Below are 14,970 nucleotides of genomic sequence, written 5' to 3' on the forward strand. Positions count from 1 at the left end.
GGCTCCATGCCCAAATACTTTCTGTATCTCAAAGGGTCCCGACCACCGTGACCTTAGTTTCCCTGGGAATAGCTTCAACCTTGAGTTAAATAATAACACCAGTTGTCCTTCCTAAAGGTCTTTCTTCTGAATGCGTCTGTCATGCCATGTTTTGGTTTGCTCTTTGTATATTTTGGCATTCTCATATGCTCGATTTCTGAATTCTTCCAACTCTTGTAATTGGAGGATCCGAGATTTACCCGCTTTGGAAAGATCGTAGTTGAGGAATTTGGTAGCCTAGGACGCCCTATGCTCAAGTTCGAGTGGTAGATGACAAGCTTTACCATAGACCAGTTGATACGGGGACATACATATTGGTGTTTTGAACGTTGTTTGGTATGCTCAGAGTGCGTCATCGAGCCTGATTGACCAATCTTTTCGTAAGGCACTGACGGTATTTTCGAGGATTTGCTTGATTTGCCGATTTGATACCTCAACCTGTCCACTAGTATGAGGGTGGTATGGTGTGGCGATTCTATGCTTGACATTGTATTTCTGCAGTAGGTTCTCCATCAGCTTATTGAGGAAGTAGGTACCTTCGTCACTAATCAGTTCTCTTGGTACCCCAAACCGTGCAAAGATATAATTCTTGAGGAAATTGATTGCCACTTTTGCATCATTCGTGGGCAGTGCAACTGCTTCCACCCATTTCGACACATAGTCAACCGCGACTAGAATGTATTGCTTTCCAAAGAACGGTGGGAAGGGTCCCATAAAATCTATCCCCCATACATTGAACAGTTCGACCTCTAATATGGCATTCTAAGGCATCTGATTTCTTTTGGATATGTTGCATGTTCTCTGGCATCTGTCGCACTCTTTTACCACTACTTGTGCATCTTTGAACAGTGTAGGCCAGTAAAATCCCGACTGGAGGACTTTTGCTGCGGTTCTGTCTCCGCTAAAATGTCCTCCATATTCTGAGTTATGACAGGCTTTTAGGATGTCCCTCTGCTCTTCCTCTGGAACACATCTCCTGACCAGACCATCCAATCCCTTTTTGTAAAGGAATGGGTCGTCCCACATATAAAACCTGCAATCATGCAAATTTTTTTTTCTTTTGTTAGAATCAAAGTCATCAGGTATTAGTACACCTACCACAAAGTTCGCGTAATCGGCGAACCATGGGATATGCGTAACGATTAGGATACGCTCGCATGTGAACTCATCTCTGATGGGGTGCGTTTCTTCTGTTTCTTGAATCGGGGTCATCCGAGACAAGTGATCAGCAACAGTGTTTTCACTACCCTTTTTGTCTCTGATTTCCAGGTCGAATTCTTATAGTAGTAGGATCCATCGCAACAGCCTTGTCTTTGATTCCTGTTTGGCAAAAAGATATTTTAAAGCAGCATGGTCAGTATACACAATTACCTTTGTTCCCAACAGATAGGATCTGAACTTGTCAAACGCGTATACCACCGCCAGGAGTTCTTTTTCTGTGGTTGCATAGTTCATTTGAGCAGGGTTCAGTACGTGGCTTGCATAATAGATCACATGTAAGAGCTTTTCCTTGTGTTGCCCTAGTACTGCCCCCACTGCGTTATTACCATCACCCTACTAAAAACTATCTTCTTCTCCACTAAAAAATATCTTCTTCTCCTACCCTACTAAATCACGAAGTTAACACCATCACCCTCTTCCGTTTTCACTTTGCAACTCAGCCACCACGAACAACCAAACACCACTGCCTCTATCTCACTCATCTCTTTCATTTCAAACTCTGGTTCGTTATTTTTACCTTTCATAAGATTCTTTTTGTGTTGTTGAGTTGCCGTGTTTGTTTTCAAGAAAACATCACCAACACCAATTACCTTAGATACACCATCATTACCCATCTTCAACACTCCAAAATTACCAGAAGTATAAGATGTGAAGAAATCCTCCCTTGGTGTAACATGCAATGTAGCACCACTGCCAACTATCCACATTGTCTCGTCTGATACAAGATTAACAGACTCATGATCATGGATAATAACAAGATCATCGCTAGTAGCATTAGTAACACCATCATCATCATGATCTTCGTGGTCACTTTGTTTAGACTTACCCTTGTTTCCTTTATTATCTCCTTTTCGCTGATAGTAATACTTATGTACGTGTCTTGTTTTGTGACAGTAATGATAATCTAGATCTTTGTATCGTGTCTTGGACGTGCTTCAGCTATTCTCTTTACCACCCTTCGGTTTTTTTTCATGACTTCTCCCCCTAATTTTAGTGACGACTACCTTAGGTTGAGATGAAGAACTATGCACCTTCCTTCTCATCTCCTTATTAAGAATATCACCCTTACCCGTTTCCAAAGAAACAACACCTCTTGGAGCAGAACATGTGATAGAAACCCAAAAAGTCTCCCAAGACTCTGGTAAATATAGCAATAGAAATAGTTCCAAAAGTTCACCATCAAATTTGATACTCATTCCTAACATCTGATCAAGGAGCCCTTGAAATTCACTCAAGTGATCCGAAATAAAATTCCCTTCCTTATACTTCAAACTTATAAATCTATTCAACAAGAAAAATTTATTATTCCCTGATTTAGAGGCATACAAGGACTCTATCTTTTCCCTCAAAGTTTTTTCATGTGTCTCATTAGCAATATGATTATAAAAATTATCTTCTACATATTGTCGAATAAAACCACATACCTGTTGATGTTCAAATTCCCATTCTTCATCAGACACAAAATTTGGCTTTACGGAACTAAAAACTGGTAAATGCAATTTCTTCACAAATAGTAAGTCTTTCATCTTGCTCTTCTATAAATGGTAATTAGAACCATTCAACAATACCATCTTCATCTTTGTATTTGACTCTATCATTCAAACAAGTAAAATAACCCTTAACCAAGAGCTTTGATACCACTCTGATGGGAAATTAAGACACAATAACAGACCAATATGCAGTGGATATAAAATTCCCTAGACTTGTAGGAACCTTGAGGCTCAACAACAAATATAAGACGATAAATCGAACAAATAAATGCACAAAAGATTATTGATATTTTTTACGTGGAAAACCCCTCAATATGAGAGTAAAAACCACGAGTCATACAGAAAAAAGAAATAACTCAACTATAATCAATTAAGGGTACAAGAGAGTCTTAAAGTGATTCACAAACTAGTGCTAACAACCGCAAATCACAATGCAAACTAGCTTACAATTAAGAATCAAAAAGCTGATTTATTTTTCTAAATCTACAGCTTTAGCTCAAAGCAGATAAATTTCACCTCAGACGTATTTTTTAAAATTTCTGAGTGGTGAAAAGTTAGATATATGTGTTAAGAACCAACCCTCCGTATTTGAGCTCGATCCGATGATTAATAAATCGGGGATCGTTTATTTAGTGAGATTGCTTGTAGAAAAACGGGAATGAGTTTCTCTCCTCCTTTCTCTCTTTTGAATCCTTATTTTCTCTATCCCTCTCAACCCTAAATTGATCCTCTCCACTTAAATAAGTGAGAAAAATGAGTTAATCATATTTGGGTATTTCTCCACATAGGAAGAGAGTCCAAACCTAACATATCGTTGATACAAATATTTTTATAAACGGAAGTAAATGTATTATTGATACAAATATTTTTATAAATGAAAAAAAGTCTATATTTATGAATATGAGAAATATTTTTTATCTTTAATACAATTAGGCTATTGAAAAATTAGATATGACCAATAAAAAATAGTGACGTTTCAGTGGGATATCACAAATATTTTACCAATTACACTCTAATACATTGTGTGTCCTGAAGAATTTTTTACTCAAAAATAATTATATGATTTTTTTCTTCTTATGATCATGTTTTTAAATAATTAGTTTTTAGAAATATGTGATTCTTAAACAAAACAAAATATTTTCTTGTAATTGTTATTAATGGCATGTTATAGTTTATAAAGATTTTAATTTAAAATGATAAATTTTAAAAGTGATATTTGTAAATAAAAAAGGTAATAAGGCTTATTAAATAAGTTATAAAAAACACTTACTAAATACACATAATTTGATTTAATGCAATACTAAATAAAAGAAAAAACACATTCAAATGGATAATTCAAAGCTAATGAAGGTAAACTTCATGACTTTGATGTTAAAGTTTCTGACTATTACTTCAAAGAATCTACTTAATCATATAGTCAATTAGTTTCAATTCATCCTTAGCCTCTTCAATGAGTTCTTCAATTTGACCACATCCAAGACGACTCTCAATTTTCTTCAAATCTTCTTCTTCTTGACAAACCATGAGTTTTTCATTTATAATTCTTTCAACGGCTTTACGATACCCATGATCTTTTGGAACCTTTTGGATCTCATGAAGTATCTTACCATACAATTCTATTAACACCTCCCTCGCATTCGGAACATCATATAGTTCAACAATCTCTGTTGTTTGCTTTGATCTTCCCATCAATGGCTTATACATCTTTGATCGGCTTGTATTTTTCTCTTTCACACGATCCTTTTCTCTTTGAATCAGTTCTTAAAGGAAAAAAGCAAATAACTAGTGTATAAATCAAGAAAGTAAATAAAAGTAAATACCTTAAAAATTAATTTGGATTATATACCTTGAGGAAGAGTTGGATGCGACTCGTTTTCAAGTCGAAATATTAATACTTTTAAAGTAATCTCTTTGTTTTTGGTCAACTCAAAAACACACACATCACCTTTTTTCAACTTATTGTCAGCTGCAAATTTCTTCCATCCACCTTTAATTTTTCCAAAATAAAATTTTGCATCCCAAGTTCTTCCATCCATTAGTTGTAGAAGAATATCATTGTTCTCTTTCTTCATATAGTTTTTTGTAAAGTTTTGTGGAACATACTGCATCATTTTACAAATTATAAAATCAAACTATTAAATAATCATTAGTAGAATTTTGTGAATAAATAATTTATTAAAATATAAAAAATAATAATTTATTATAAAAATCAATTATACTTATTTTGTATATATATATATATATATCGATAATCTAGGATTCAAACAAAATATATATTTAATTATCTATATATATATATATATATATATATATATATATATATATATATATATATATATATATATATATATATATATATATATTTGTGTGTAATTGTAGACTTACCAAAAAATGACTATAGAGATATGAAGATTTCATGACAACCGTGAAATAAGGCTTTTTGGATTTGAATTTTCTACTTCTCTTTAATGCTCCATTAGTTTTAGGAGTCTTGTGCTTCCGCTCTTCTTTTTGAAATTTAGTGTTACCATCTATGTTCTCTAAGAAAATTTACAACATAAATGCACATAATAAAATATTGTCTTAAGATTTCTATGAGATAAATGAAAAGATAGACTATATGCATATATACACTACCGTTAGCTTGGACATGATGCTTTGAAAAGTTAGCAAAGTTGGAGCCTATTCCATCAGCTTCACACGCATCATCTAAAAAAAATTAACAACATAGAAAATATATCTGAAAGTTTAATTGAATAAATGTAAAGATAGTTAGAATAAATCAAAATTCTATTAACACCTTCATTTATGTTACTTCTCGATTTCTTATGTGGTTGATGACATGGAATTAGTGATTTTGGTCTAGTTTTCTTTTTGCATGACTCTGATGTCTTCAAAACTTCAACCGAATCGTCATCACTGATTTGAACAATGTTGTTTTGTTCATGTTGATTGTCATGAAATGGATATTCAATTTCAAGAGTACTCTTGTCAAATATATGCACCACAAAATTAGATTTTTCCTCAAAGTGAAAAAAAATCACGTTTCCATGATCCAATGAATAGTACGTTGCAAATTCCTTCCAACCCTTTTGAAACCAGAAATCTTCATTAACTTTAGTGGTATGTATTTCCCATTTTTTTTCATCCGGAGTCTTTAAAAATATAGGATTTAGCATATCATTACTATGTTTTGAAATGAAACACTTTGGAAGTCTCTACAAAAATATATATAATAATAAATTTCATAAGCATTTAAATCATAAATTCATTTCTCTTTATAATAAGTATTAATATATTCTAACATAATATGAAAACAAACTAATATATTCAAAAGAACAAAGTAGTAAAATAAAACAAAAGAAGAAGAAATTAATTCAAAAATACTTACTATTTTTCCATCTTGAATATTTGATGTGGTAATAATTTTAAAGAAACGAACACCAGAAGTTGAAGCTGCAAAAATATTCTTATTTTGCTGGTTGTTCATTATTGTTGATAAAGTCTTTGCTTTTGCCTCCATAACGCTGTTTATGAAACTAGAAGAGATTTTAATTATTATTTTAAACAAATTAAGATAAAAATGAAATAGAAATGAATATAGTGGAATGATGCCTAATACCCAACTAAACTCTAAAAATAAGATAATTTTCATAATAAAACATCAAGACTTAATGATTTTGATGTTATATAGTAGTTCTAATTAACTTAAGCAAAAAAATTGAATATTTTAATAATGAAAAATAAAAAAAAAACAACATTTTACTTCACAACACAAAGCTTTATATTATCATTAGAAGAAAGAAATACCTTTAGTATTGTCAAACAAACTATATACTTCTCTTTGTCTTTATAATATGAAAACTCTCTATTTCACAACACATAACTTTTTAGTATAAAAGCTCTCAAGTTCACAACACACACGTACAATCTTTTTTTAAAGAGAAGAGTAATGGATTTAGTATTTAATGTATAAAAATTGACAAGACATTTCAACCTACAACTACATGAGATTAGCACATTTTTCCACTAATACACCTAAATGCTAGGTGCAATTTTTTATGTAAAAAGTTTAATACACCTAAATGCTAGGTGCAATTTTTTATGAAACCTACAACCACTTGAGATTATAATAATAAAAAAAATTATTTTTATTATATAAAGACATCTATTTATATAAGACTGTGAAATATTTTCCATAAATCTACACCATGATGTCAAATGACTAGGTCTTGTAAATGCTATAAAATTACATAAGCAATTTTGTGAGATTGTATAGAGTTTACGTCAAACCATTTTGAGAGATTGTAGAGAAGCTACAGACTTTCTACAAAATAAATGGTGAAGTTTAGAAGGTATCACACAATTTGTAATTATTATTTTCTTATGAATATTATTATTACATATTGATATGATTATAAATTAATTACTTTTATTTATATTATTAATAAATTTCATAGGATTTATTAAATAATTATCATTGGAATGATTAGGATATTTTAAATAAATTAACTCATTATGTTGACCTTCAAAAAGTAAAGCAATTTGAAAACTATTATTTAAAATGGGATATTTTAAAATTTTATTTAAAAATTAGATTATTTTAAAAGATATCAACACAAATATTTATAAGCAATACAAATTACTTGAAAAAAATACTAACCATTTTTTGGTATAGATAGAAATGCAGGATACACTTATACATACAATAGCATAGATATAAACAAATTACTTTTTTATATAGAAAAATACAAATCAATTTTTAGATGTTTCTTTTTTGGAACTTCTATGCTCTGTTATTTTTGGTTAGAGGTTACATTTGGACAAATGATACGTATGATTTTGTCTTTCTCATAGCATATTTTATCTTTTATGTTGAGTGTTTATTTAATTATATAATTTATTTATCTTTTTAAAAGGATATTTGATTTTGTTTTAACGGATTAAAGTAATACAATAATGTTTTAAATGCTTTTTTTAAATTTAGCAAATATTTTTTATATACTTTTCTCTTTTATCTATGTGTGTTTTGTTTTATAAATATCAGAAGAAGAGATGAAGTTCAATCAGTGTGATGACAAATAAGAGATCATATTTGAATAAAGATTATTGATGAGATAATAAGAGAAACTTTATTGAAAGCTTATCAACAAATAAGTTTTTGGAATAAGACTCGAAGCATAAGCTTCTTCTAGTCTCCCGTATTAAAAACACAATTGTGTAGATTTTGAGAAACAAATTTTATATTAGAGTTGTGATTTTTTCCACGTTACATGACTTTCAACAAGTTATAAAATATACATTAAATACTCTTTTTTGTATTAAGAGTATAAGGTCTACAAATAAAATAACTCTTTTTTGTATGTTATTTTCATTACAATGTTTCTTTCAAATAATAAAATCAAAGAATACATTCAAAAGGGTTAAAGACTTTTTTTTTTACCTCAAATAAGCTTAAACCTTGTACTTTATACTTCTAGCACAATCATAAAGATTCATATTTTAATATAAGTTATTAGAATTTAAATAAAAGTGAATAGTTATACATTATGAAAAAATATCTTATAATTTTAATTGATTTTTTTTGTTGCTTTTAGCATTCCTTGTGTTTTGTGTGGCATTTTGTATAATAAACATTCTTATTTATTTATTTATTTAATAGAAAATAGTCAAATTTAAAATTTATTTACTGTGTTGAAATATATCACATAAATGGTGATTATTCAACATTATTTTTATTTTTTTATTATATATTTTTAAATTTGAAAATTTTAATTAAGTGAATTTAAATCTTCTAATTACTCATCATTTTAATTAAGTAATTTTTGTTTTTGTTTTAGTGAATGAGATAATATAATTTTAATATTTGTTTGTTACAAATATTTTTATAAATGGAAAAAAGTGTATTGTTCATACAAATATTTTTATAAATGGGAAAAAGTGTATTGTTGATACAAATATTTTTTATAAACTGGAAAAAGTATATTGTTAATACACATATTTTATAAATGGAAAAAAGTGTATTGTTGATACAAATATTTTTATAAACGGAAAAAAAGTGTATTGTTTATACACATTTTTTATAAATAGAAAAAAAGTATATTGTTGATACAAATATATTTATTTATAAAAAAAAATATATATATTGATACAATTTTTAAACCAAAAGAATATTATAAAACCAAAAAAACCAAGAGAACAAGAACACAAAGGGGGACCAAACCAATACCCCTCAAGAGAAAAGCATAAGCCTAGGGATACCGCACTTGTCTAGCATGTAACCTTTTTATATTTTACTATGAACAAAATTGAACTAAGCGAAGGAGTTACAAGAAACGCCAATGTTGGCAAAGGGTATCGGCATAAGCATTGCCTTCCCTATAGATGTAGGAAATAAAAAAAAATCAATATTCTTTGTGAAGTCAATGCACTTGAGCCATCTAGCTTTGAGTCCCCATGGAAGCAAGAAATGATTGGAGAAAACTTGGACTACCAAGAAGGAATCTGATTTAATCCAAAGATAATCTCAACGCCACTTCATGGCTTTCTCATAAGCAAGAAGAGCAGCACTAAGCTCTACCATAAAAGCAGAACCATAGCCTAAGGCGCAACAAAACTTGTAACATGAAGGTTGAGCTCATCTCAGAAGATGCCCCATACGCATTAATCAAAGGAGAGCCTCTAGCAAGCCCATCTCTATTACACTTAACCCACCCGTTAGGGGGAGAATGCCAAAGAACATATTTAGTTTTCAAAGGCTTCCTAGGATGAATCAGAATATCAAAACTCTTGAGGAGAGTAAAGTTGGCAATAATGGAATCAATCACACTTGTTGTTTGTATGATTTCCAACAATTTTGCTCTGGTTATTAATGTTATTAATGTAGATGTTCCAATTCATCTTCTTCCCATAGAATCTAGAGATGTTTCTAGCAGTCCATAGTTGATGGAAGGTGTTGATGATGCAGGCTATGATGATAGTTTGAGTTTGAGGGGACCAATCCAGCAATATAGTTTCCTTGCAGTCCACGAAATTAGTGATACAAAACTGCAGATTAAAAGTTTTAGTAAACCAATTCCAGTTTTTTTGAGCAAAAGAACGACCAAAAAATAAATGATTAGTTGTTTCAGTTTGACACCTGCAAAGCTCATAAACTGATGTCATGGAAAAACCTCTAGAGGATGTGACATCACCATCGAGGATCTTATTGTGAAGATATCTCCAAACCAGAAGAGAACGAGAAGGGGGAGTAATAGAATTCCATGGAATTTTTTTTCTAGAAGAAGCAAGGATTAGGTTTATCTAAAAACGGATAGGCTTGCTACATATTGAGAAACCCATTATCAGAAGCAGACCAAACTTTCACATCTTCCATGTCCATAATAGGAATCGGAACAAGGAGAGTTTGAAGAGAAGGGAATAAAGTTTTGATGTTATTAGGAATACGCCAACAATTGTTTTAAATGAAATCATAAACTTTAGATTTGAGAGTATTGTGGTATATCTCAAGGATATTAAATTTTTTGGCCAATGGTTCATCTAACCAATTGTCCAGTCAAAAGTTTGTCAAAGCTCCATTGCCAATAATATAAGGAGTATTATCTTTAATCATGTTAAAGAAGTATTTAAAGTTTCTCCACAAGGAAGACTTGATATTATGCTTTATGGTTGTATTATTTCTCAACACCCTAGAATCCAACAACTAAGGCCAACCAATATTGTCCCGGAAGAATTTCTAACAAAGCCGCAAATTATAAGCTTTATTGAAGGTCTTTAAGGATCTGATCCTAATACCTCCTTCATTAGTGTTCTTACAGCAAGTCTTCCAATCCATAATCACCATTTTCCTTTGATCCAAGCTACCACTCCATATAAAATTCTCATCCAAGACTTAATGGAATGAATGATGCTACAAACCAATTATAAATTTCCATAAAATGAATCAACATACTATGGGTAATAACTTTAACCAATTGAAGTCTTTTTTCAATATAAAGAATACTTTCTTTCTAAGCTGCAAGTTTATTCTTAACCTTATCAGCAATGAATTGAAAGTGATGGGTTATAGGTTTACCAACAAAGATAAGAACTCCAAGGTACAAGAATGTAGGATAAGAAATAGAGAAACCAAGGATGTCAGCTAAAAGCTTATGTCTAGACATACTCATAGCTCCAACATAAATAAGAGATTTGGAAGCATTGAAAATTTTCCTTGAGCAAAAGCATATTTGAACAACAATTTGGAAATAACTTTGATGGATTTTTTGTCTCTCCTACAAAAAATCATGATGTCATTAGCATATAAAGTATGAGAATGAACATTACATGATCTAGAACCTTTGATCAAGGATATTTGACTCTCAGCAAAAAGATTGGAAATCCCTATACTCAACACTTCCTCTACAATTCATAAAAGAATAGGATATAAAGGGTATCCTTGCCTCACTCCATTAGAGCAAGAGAAGAAGCCAATCTTCTTGTTATTCAAGCCAATGGAAATAAAAGAGGATCCAAGGATAATGTATCCAATTGAAAATTTTATGGTTAAAACCAAAGGCAACAAGGGTTTTGAGGAGGAAGGTCCAACTCAAAGTATCAAAAGCTTTGGATATGTCAATTTTCAGAACCATGTTTCCCAATAGTTCTAATTGCTAAGAAGGTTAATGGATTCATAAGTGAGACATATATTACCTTTTATGTTTCTACCATTGATAAAGCCCTTTTTTCAGGGGATATTAGAGAAGGAAGGATAGTAGAAAGTCTGTCAGCATGAATTTTGATAATGATTTTATGTTTGAAATTGGTCATGGCTAGAGGTCTAAATTGGTTAATATTATCATCCTCAATGGATTTAGGAATTAATACAATAGTATTAGAGTTAAAATGAGGAAGAACTAAATCTTGTAAGAAAAATTGAGATATTGCATTAATCACATCATATTTGATGACCTCCTAATAATGTTGGTAGAAGAAAGCTCCAAAACCATCTGAGCCTGGAGCAGAATCACTATTGAGGCTTATGACATCACTATGAATTTCTAACTAAGAAGGGACATTAGTGAGAATAATATTAGTTTGATCCTCAAACACAGTAGCAGTGTTAAATATATTTGTAAAGTGTTCATCTATATGATTTTTCAAAATAATTTTGTCAGTAACCACATTATTATCAATTTTTAAGGAAGATATAATTTTGATTTTCCTTTTGATCTTCGCATAGGTGTGGAAAAACATGGTGTTTATATTATCAAGCAAATTTCAGTTCAACCTATATTTTTCTCTCCAAAAGAGCTCTTCCACGTTAAGAGCATCCTCAAGATCAACTTGAGCTTTTTCTTTTTTTCCTGTAAAATTTCAGTCAAGCTATTGCTAACTATAACACTTTTAATCTTATTAAACGAAAAAAATGTAATGTTGATACAAATATTTGTATAAACGGAAAAAAGTGTATTGTTGATAAAAATAGTTTTTTATAAACGGAAAAAAAATTATTGATGATACAAATATTTTTAGTAATGGGAAAAGTGTATTATTGATACAAGTATTTTTATAAATAAAAAATATATATATTTTTGTTACTAAAAAATAATTATATTTTTTCTTACCAACATGTTTTTAAATAATTAGTTTTTTTTAGAGCAAAATTTCTAATAAAAGTATTTGATTCTTAAACAACCAAATATTTTCTTGTAATTGTTATTATTTGCATGTTACAGTTTATAATTATTTTAATTTAAAATGATTAATTTTAAAAGTAATATTTATAAAGAAAAAAATGTAATAAGACTTGCTAAACAAGTTGTAAAAAAAACACTTACTAAATACAAGTAATTTGATTTAATACAATAATAAATAAGAGGAAAACACATTCAAATGGATAATTCAACGCTAATGAATGTAAAGTTCATGGTTTTGATGCTAAAGTTTGTGACCATTACTTCAAAGAACCTACTTAATCATATATAGCCAATTAATTTCAATTCATCCTTAGCGTCTTTAATGAGTTCTTTAACTTAAACACATTCAAAACGATTCTCAATTTTCTTCAAATCTTCTTCTTCTTAACAAACCATAGATTTTTCATTTGTAATCCCTAAAATAACTTTATGATACCCATGATCTTTTGGAACCTTCTGGATTTCATGAAGTATCTTATCATAAAATTCTATTAACATCTCCTCGCATTTAAATCATAAATTCATTTCACTTTTTAATAAGTACTAATATATTCTACAACAACCTGAAACCAAACTAATATACTCAAAAGAACAAAGTAGTAATATAAAACAAAAGAAGAAGAAATTAATTAAAAAATACTTACTATTTTTCCATCTTGAATATTTGGTGTGGTAATAATTTTAAAGAAACGAATGCCAGAAGTTAAAGCTGCAAAAATATTCTTATTTTATTGGTTATTCATAGTTATTCATAAAATCTTTGTTTTTTCCTCCATAACAATGTTTATGACAGTAGAAGAGATTTTAATTACTATAATAATAATGTAAAATTATTTTTTACGAGCATTATTACAACATTAAAAGTCTATTTTAAACAAATTAAAATAAAAATGACATCGAAACTAATATAGTGGAATGAGGCCTAATATCTAACTAAACTCTAAAAATACAATAATTTTCATAATAAAACATCAAGATTTAATGATTTTGATGTTATATAGTAGTGCTAATTAGCTTAAGCAAAAAATTGAATGTTTTAATAGTGAAAAGAAATACCTTTAGTATTGTAAAACTGACAATACACTTATATCCGGGTTTAAACAGTAGTACTATCTTTTTAGGGTTTAAATAGTAATAATAAGAAAACTAGTTTACATTTTTTTAAAGAGAGGAGTAATGTATTTAGTATTTAATGTATAGAAAATTGACAATACATGTCAACCTACGACCGCTTGAGATTAGCATATTTTTCCACTAATACAATTAAATGCTAGGTGCAACTTTTTATGTAAAGATTTTACTAAGTTTAATAAAAACGTAATAGTAATCCCTTGAAAGATTTTTATAGAGGCCAAAATTTTACTTTTTATAATTATTTTTGTGGATAATTAATGGGGTTATTTAGCAGGACTTTTACATTGGTTCAGGTAAAAAAAATTAAAATATTATTAACCTCCACACCATATTGCATTGGAAAAATAAGACAATATACTACAACGATTTAAAATTCCCGCTTATATAATCCTATTGTAAGACCATAATTTTGACCCTAAGATCCCTCATGGCATCATGTGATTGCACAAGTGCATTGCCTCAAGGATCATAGCATGTTTGGCTTCTTAACCCTAGGGTTGGGACTTGTTTGAGTGATTTGAGATCACCAAACATGCTTGTATTGTATGTTATTTCTTTTCTTATTTGATTACTAACCAAAAGCACAAAAATATGTCACTAACTCTTTTTGTTTTGAAGCTCAAGTGATCATGTGCTCCATAATGCTCTGAGGAGGCTCCTAAGCCCAATGCAATGGCTAGATGAAGATGAGAAAAAACATGACAATGGTCCACAAAGTTCCTAATCATCATATATGTCTCCCAAGTATCTCAATTTGCCAATTTGATCAAGATAACCCAAAGGGCTTGAAGATTGTTTCCCAAGGAAACCCTAATTTCAATGTGCTTTGACTGTGCCTTGCCCATGAAGCAATCTCAATCTCTGATCAAATTTAATAAAGGGAAGTTCTTTCATTTATCATTTTATGCATATATGAGCCAATTTGAGGCCCCTCAATCATTTATTCATTAAGATTGGAAGTTTGACTTTGAAAAGTTGACCAATCAAGTCATCTGACTAAACTGAGGTTCAATAAGCTATAACTTTTGATGTGTTTGTCAAATGAAGATGACCCCAAAAGAAACAATGTTCCTAAGAACCATATTAACAACTTCATGTTCATCAAAAATACATTTGAATCTTGGAAGCTCATCATTCATTTCAAAACATTATAGGTCATTTTGGCTGAAATCCAAATTTTAGGTCAACTTGCCAAGAGCATAACTTGCTCAATATTTATGATTTTGAGGTGGGACCAAAGGAATTGAAAAGCTTGAGATGTCTACTTCAAATTTTATGTTGGACAAAATTTCATAATCCTAAAGGAAATACATGAGCCATTTCAAAACATTATAGGTCATCTTTGACCTAATTCATTGAATTTGAAAATGTACCCAACTTCAAATTCCTAAAACTTTCTCATAGAAAAT

At 30.0% G+C, this 14,970-nt stretch overlaps 1 protein-coding gene and 1 long non-coding RNA gene across 2 annotated transcripts; both read right to left on the bottom strand.

The window, feature by feature from the left end:
- Positions 1 to 4,151: 4,151 nt before the first annotated feature.
- Positions 4,152 to 5,168, bottom strand: LOC127095003 (B3 domain-containing protein LOC_Os12g40080). Its single transcript, XM_051033756.1, has 3 exons — positions 5,136 to 5,168; positions 4,597 to 4,852; positions 4,152 to 4,510 (listed from the first exon to the last, which is right to left on the bottom strand). Exons 1-3 carry the CDS (start codon positions 5,166 to 5,168, stop codon positions 4,152 to 4,154), a joined length of 648 nt encoding a protein of 215 aa, XP_050889713.1.
- Positions 5,169 to 5,182: 14 nt separating this feature from the next.
- Positions 5,183 to 5,925, bottom strand: LOC127098244 (uncharacterized). Its single transcript, XR_007793320.1, has 3 exons — positions 5,551 to 5,925; positions 5,388 to 5,459; positions 5,183 to 5,290 (listed from the first exon to the last, which is right to left on the bottom strand). It is a non-coding gene; the product is annotated as an uncharacterized LOC127098244 (long non-coding RNA).
- Between the last annotated feature and the right edge of the window lie 9,045 nt (positions 5,926 to 14,970).

The sequence above is a fragment of the Lathyrus oleraceus genome, chromosome 6 (genome assembly GCF_024323335.1).
Source record: "Lathyrus oleraceus cultivar Zhongwan6 chromosome 6, CAAS_Psat_ZW6_1.0, whole genome shotgun sequence".
In the NCBI taxonomy this organism is placed as follows: Eukaryota; Viridiplantae; Streptophyta; class Magnoliopsida; order Fabales; family Fabaceae; genus Lathyrus; species Lathyrus oleraceus.

Coding starts and splice junctions, on each gene's coding strand:
- LOC127095003 (XM_051033756.1), bottom strand. CDS start 5,168: ATGAAATCTTCATATCTCTATAGTCATTTTTTG. Junction 4,853..5,135: donor ATCTCTATAGTCATTTTTTG/GTAAGTCTACAA, acceptor AAAATGATGCAG/TATGTTCCACAAAACTTTAC. Junction 4,511..4,596: donor GCATCCAACTCTTCCTCAAG/GTATATAATCCA, acceptor TTTTCCTTTAAG/AACTGATTCAAAGAGAAAAG.